The sequence below is a fragment of the Ziziphus jujuba genome, chromosome 9 (genome assembly GCF_031755915.1).
Source record: "Ziziphus jujuba cultivar Dongzao chromosome 9, ASM3175591v1".
NCBI classification, from domain to species: Eukaryota; Viridiplantae; Streptophyta; class Magnoliopsida; order Rosales; family Rhamnaceae; genus Ziziphus; species Ziziphus jujuba.
The window spans coordinates 14300573-14307084 of NC_083387.1; the positions used below are offsets into that span (position 1 = coordinate 14300573).

General features: G+C 33.7%; 1 protein-coding gene across 1 annotated transcript; it reads left to right on the plus strand.

Annotated features, from left to right (window-relative positions):
• The first annotated feature begins 4653 nt into the window (after window positions 1–4653).
• On the plus strand, window positions 4654–6157 carry LOC132799395 (uncharacterized). Its single transcript, XM_060811202.1, has 2 exons — window positions 4654–4952; window positions 5950–6157. Exons 1-2 carry the CDS (start codon window positions 4654–4656, stop codon window positions 6155–6157), a joined length of 507 nt encoding a protein of 168 aa, XP_060667185.1.
• The last annotated feature ends 355 nt before the right edge of the window (window positions 6158–6512 follow it).

The following is a 6512-nucleotide window of genomic DNA, read 5'->3' on the forward strand; positions in this document are numbered from 1 at the left end:
TGTTTACTCTTACTTAAGGAGCTATAAGCTGGGTTTCAAAATTACAGTCTGTCATGGCTCCTTCTACAATGGAAGCAGAATATATTGCAGCTTCGTAGGCTAGTAAAGAGGCGATCTGGTTGAAAAGTTACGGGAGGAGCTTAGACAAAAACAAGAATAACATGACTCTATTTTGTGATAGTCAAAGCACTTTGCATTTAGCAAAGAATCCAGCATATCACTCGAAGACAAAACACATATGAATTCCATTTTACATAGTTCATGAGAAGGTGGAAGAAGAAAGTGTGGATCTATAGAAAATCCATACTAGAGACAATCTAGTGGATGTTCTCACCAAACCAATTAGTATTAATCAGTTTATGTGGTGTAAATCCTCTATTGGCTTAGTAGAAACATGAGTAGCATGGAACAAAATGGCAAATAGAAAGGATAGAAAGGTTATAACAAAAGTGACTTTAAATGGGAGATATATGGTGGTAAAGCCACTTTCGCTTCTTAATAAAATCTTTGACTATGTCAAAGGAGGTGGAAGTGTTGTATACAACATAACTCTAGCTGTAACTATAGCTTGCATAACCACCACATATAGGCAACAAAGCTTCCTCTTCTTTTTGCCTAAGCATAAGACCGACTTCCTTCACTATATATATGCTTCACTTTCTCCATTTTGAAATATAGAAGTAGAGAGAAAGAAGGAGAGTATTAGAGAAAATTTTAAAACAATTCTTCCTAAATACTTTTTTTTTTCTAAGAGAGAGGATATTGCCAATTGTATTATTCTTATTTTAGAAAGAAATTATTATTATTATATTCTTTTGCTATAATAAAATCTTTTTACAATTGTCTATTGTTTTGTGTGTATTTTATTTGAGTATTTTTATACACAAATTTCTCACTTTTATAATTTCTACTTTAGCTCACAATATCCTAATAGAACCAATGACGACAACCACAACAAGTCAACAGGATCTCTGAAATCCCTAACCTTGCTTCCAATTCGACTTAGCTAAATCTCCAATCACGATCAATATTTATCTCGTCCATCATTCTTTTCTTCATTAATGAATTGAGAATGGGGTGTAAGCTGTATGTATTCAAACTACAGAAGAGAGAGAGAGAGAGAGAGAGAGAGAGAGAGAGGAGTTCGATGAGTGTTTGGAATTCAAAGTTTAACAAGGGTAGTTTTGGGTAAGAAATTTCAAAAAGGTGTTACAAACTTTTTTCCAATTAAGACAAAAATAATTTTTTTTAGCTTTTCTTATTTAAGACAAAATGTATTAAATTAAATGAGAAAAACAAATAAAAGTAAAATGATTTTTTTTAAGATAATAAATAAATAAATAAAGTCCTTTTTAGATATAAGTGAGAAAAATAAACAACCCCTAAGTATTTTTAATTTCAAAGTGTTTAAAAATATTTTTATGGTGATCCATTGTAACGACTAGTATGGATGAGTGCGAGACACTAATAGGCTATCTAGTGTCCGACTTCACATCATCTGGATGTGGATCATAAGATGGTTCAAATGTAATTTTGATTACTTTTATGGGAACTTTTCAGAGCGATTGGTTTAAAGGTTCAAAAAAATTTCGAAGTTAAGCATGTTCAGGTGAGAATAGTCTAATGATGGGTGACCTCTGAACAAAAAAGGCCATACTAAGTACAGTTGATAAATTGAGGATAATATCGGTAGAGAGCAACATGTCTGTTAGTGGAGGTGAGGTATTACAAATGGTATCAAAGTCTGTACCAGTGTTTTCATTGGGCACTCAAAGGGGATGAATTGTGACAATCGATGTGAGCGGGAACTAGGTACCGGTAAGCTACTTGGTATCCAATCTCATATCGTTCGGGTGTAGATCAGAAGATAGTTCAAATGTAATAATAGACACTTGGTTAAAAAAAATATTGAAGTTAAACATGCTCAGGAAAAAGTAATACAAAGATGGGTAACCTCCTACGAATCTCTGAATAAAAAACTTTATATCTATTGTGGTGGTTAAACTAGGTGTTCCGAGATGCCCTGCAACACCTGGCAGCACTAAGTATATAAGTATGATACATTGTTTGGTTTTTTATATAAACAGGTTTACAATGTTTTTTATAATTATTTTTATGAAAGTAATGACATGGTTTTGTGCCTAGTATTTAAATTATAGTGAGTTGATTCATGATGTTTCGAATGGCTTATTATGAAATATTCATTTTATGATATTGATTTAAAGTACAAGTTGAGTTTTGTAAAATGATTTTAAAAATGGAACTTCTCAAAGAAGTAATAGTGTGAGGTAGGGGTGGGTAAAAAAGGGTCAAACTGAGTCGGATCGGTCAACCCAACCCAACCCAACGCCTACTGATCGGATTGGTTGGGCTCGGCTGGGCGGTTCGGTTATTCTTTGGCCAAAAAGAGATGGTTCGGTTCGGTTGTCGGTTTTAAAACTAAAAAATCATCAGACCTCCCGAATCGAATAAGATACGTTTAAATATTATAAAAATTATATATAATTACATTTTTATATATATAATAATAATATGTTTATAATTTATTAATTTTATATTTGATATTAAAAAAAAAAAAAACTTTTTATCTCACTCAGCTTAGAGTCTCGAAAGTTCTCTTCTCCCCCTCTTCTTTCAATCTCTGTCTTTAGTAAACCCTAGCTATCACTCTCGGTCACCACTCATTGTCTCTCCAGTTGACGAGCATCTCCTACGATCCTCTGCCGTCTCTCTAACGACGGTAATCTCTCTTATCTCTTTCTTCCATTCTCTTACTCGCAATCTCTCACCATTTAACCCTCTCTAGCATTCCTCTTCACTCCCTCTCTCTCTCTCTCTCTCTCTCTATCTATCTATCTATCTTTTTTACTTTCACTCTCACTCTCTCATTCTCCAATCTATCCATTCTCAACTTAAGGTAGTTGTCCGAAACCTTAGCTTAGACATCGTTACTCTGCGGTGGGCCGGTAGCTGTGAGACCATCAGACGCCTTGATTACCATCATCTAGTCACCAACCATCACGTTAATTCTTAGGTAATTTTGCAAATTTCTATTTTTCCTCATTTTTTTCTTTTTCAGGTTTAAGTTCTAAGAAATCACTATTTCAAAATTATATATTTTTCTTTGATGATCTCAATTCTGAAATATTAAATGTTTAATGACTGTTGGATTTTAATATTAAAGAGAAAATTGGCCGTTCAAGTTGAAGGATTCAAGGTGAGGAAGGTCTATGGCTTGTGGCTGTGTCGTGCTCATGGGTGGCTTTGTGGCCTATGTTTAAAACTGCAATAACTTAAGGTAAGTTGTTCTGTTCTCTCAAACTCTCACTGGTTGTGGATGGATAAAGTGTGATTGCATAAATAGACTATAAATTTTATTGTTTCTTTATAATTTTGTGAAGGAAGTAATCGGATTAGCTTCTGTGAGACTGAACTATTTGTGAAATGTTGAATTGTATATCTGAATTGTCTTTGAAACTTTTTTCTATGAAGTTTTGAATTCAAACCATGAGATTGCTTGCATTTCAGAGTCTTTGTGACTCCAACATTTTTAAAATTGCAATTTTAAACAGGTTAGCTTACATTTCAGAGTCTTTGCGACTCTGGACTCCTAAAGTTGCAAATTTTAAACAAGTTAGCTTTCATTTCAGAGTCTTTGTGACTCTGAATTTTAGAAATTGCTTTTTAATTGTTAGTTTTTTTGGAACTATGGAATATTGTGCAATTTCTGAATATTATGGAATTGAAATTGTGTAGTTGGAATTGTACAATTTTAAACAGGTTAGCGACTCTGAAGTTTTGAAATTGCTATTTAATTTGTAGTCTTTGTGGAATTGTGGAATTTTTTTAGTTGCTGTTTAATTTTGAGTCTTTATGGAATTGTGGAATATTGTATGTTCGGTCCTGAATTTTTTATGTATATTTGGTCATAGTGCATATTTGGTCCTAGATTTTTTATGCAGATATTGTATTAGTGCATATTTGGTCCTGGATTTATCTGGAAAGTGTCTAATGTGAATAATGCATGTAGTTGGCAAATTTTCATGTGGATGTGTATGATTGTTTGGTTTAGGAAAAATGTATTTTGTTGGTAGTTGCTATCAATTCCGAAAACATGCTAATTGCTGGTAGGAAAAATATATTTTGTTGGTAGTTGTTGGTAGTTTGGTTTAAGGATTAAAGGGCTTGGACCCAATGGTTCCATGTTATTATTTAAGGAAGTAAGACTATTATTTGCTGTTTAATTTATTGTAATTTCATTTGATTGAGATTGTGGAATTTGTGGCCTTGAACTATTGTGTAATTGCTGTCTTGTTTCTGTTTGTTTCCTTTTATGTAAACAGTATCCTAGTTATGCATGATATGGATCCAGATTCCCCATCATCAGTTAATGCACCTTCCTCTCAACCCCCAATATGTCAAAGTCCATCACCGTCGCTGTCAAAATCTACACCTTCTGATGCCAAATCTACATTACCTCCATGACCTCCATTAGGGGGAAAAAAATCTTCTAGACCAGCCAGTGATGTATGGGATCACTTTGTCAAAATAGAAGCTGGTGATCCTGATGACCTTAGATGTGAATGCATTTACTACCATAAGGTTTATGCATGTGGTTCTAAGAAGTGTGGAACTAGTACCTTAAGGAACCATATGAAGCAATGTCAGAAAAATCCTTATAACGTAGATGAAAAGAAGCAAAAGACCATAACTTTTGATAGGAAGTCTGATGGTAGTGGTAGCAATTTGGTAGCTAATATTTTCAACAAAGAGGCATGTAGGATGGCATGTGCCAAAACGAAAATTTTGGATGAGTTACCTTTTAGTTTTGTAGAAGGCCGTGGATTTAGACACTTTTGTAGTGTTGCATGTCCTAAGTTTGATCCTCCATCTAGAAGAACCATTTTGAGGGACATTTATCAATTGTATTTGGATAAGAAGTTGGCTTTAAGGTTAATGGTTGTTGCAAAGCAACAAAAAGTTAGTCTTACAACTGATACATGGACTTCTATTCAAAATGTTTGTTATATGTCATTGACTGCCCATAATATTGATGATGATTGGATGTTACATAAAAGAATTTTAAATTTTTGTGTGGTTCCTAATCATAAAGGAGAGGCAATTGGAAAGCTAATTGAGGTTTGTTTGCATGATTGGGTTATTGAAAAAGTGTTCACACTAACCCTTGATAATGCAAGTGCAAACAATAATGTAATTGCATATCTTAACCAGAAAATGATACATTGGAAAAATTGTATATTGGATGCTGATTTTTTGCATATTCGATGTAGTGCATATATTGTCAACTTGATTGCGTGTGAGGGTTTGAAAGAATTAAATGAGGCAATTGCTAGCATTCATAATGCTGTGAGATATGTTAGATCTCTCCTTCTCGATTGAAAAAATTTAAGAAATGTATAAGTCAAGAGAAAATTGATAGCAAAGCTTTAGTATGTTTGGATGTTCCAACTAGATGGAATTCCACATACTTAATGTTAGAGTCAGCTTTGAAATTTCAAAAAGCATTTTGAGAGAATGGAGGAGGAAAATGGACATTATGTTTCCTATTTTGGAGAGGATGATAATGGTAGAAAGAAGGTTGGACCTCCTTTAGCTAGGCATTGGGATGATGCCAAAGCTTTTGTCCAATTTCTTAAGGGATTTTATGATGTGACTTTTAAATTTAGTTATTAAGGGATTTTATGATGTGACTCTTAAATTTAGTACCTCTTTACATGTTGGCTCCAACATATACTTCCACCAAGTTTCTTCCATACAAAAACAATTGGATGATTTATGTGTTAGTGAGGATGACCGGTTGTGTGTTATGGCAAGGAAAATGAGAGAAAAGTATAATAAATATTGAGGTTCCATGGAAAATATCAATAAATTGCTTTTAATTGCAGCAGTGCTTGATCCAAGATATAAGTTGGATTATGTGTCATTTAGCTATAGGATGCTTTATGACACTGATCAAAGCATGGTTACTGAATTGACAAATGGTTTGAAAAAGACTTTAATGAGGCTGTATAATTGGTATAATGAAAAAGAAATGGGTTTAGATAGTAGTTGTCAATCTTCCACTCGTGTTGAGTCGTCTGGAACTAGTTTGGATAGTAATAGCAGTGGATTAGAGCAAGCCAACTATGCTGACTAGATTTGGATTGCTTATTTGAAGAAGAGAGAACAAAGCCAATGTAAGGAGGTAAAAAATGATTTGGCCAACCATTGTGAATTTGGTTTAAATAAGGATTTTGATATCTTAAATTGGTGGAGGGTCAATGGAAAGAAATACCCTATGTTAGAGAATATTTCAAAGGATGTCTATGCCATTCAAGTCTCCATTGTGGCTTCCGAGAGTGCTTTTAGTAGTGGAGGTAGGATAATTGATCCTTTTAGGAGCTCTTTGATTGCTAAAATGGTGGAGGCTTTGATATGTTATCAAAATTGGCTTAATCCTTCTCCAAGTTTGGACAGATTTTTTTAGAAGAGATGGAGTGTTCTGAAAGTTT

What these genes read in the sequence shown, in the direction of transcription:
- LOC132799395 (XM_060811202.1), top strand. Translation starts at nt 4,654, where the DNA reads ATGAAGCAATGTCAGAAAAATCCTTATAACGTAGATGAAAAGAAGCAA. An exon ending in GATAAGAAGTTGGCTTTAAG is followed by an intron (nt 4,953 to 5,949) that starts GTTAATGGTTGT and finishes TGTGTCATTTAG; the next exon opens with CTATAGGATGCTTTATGACA.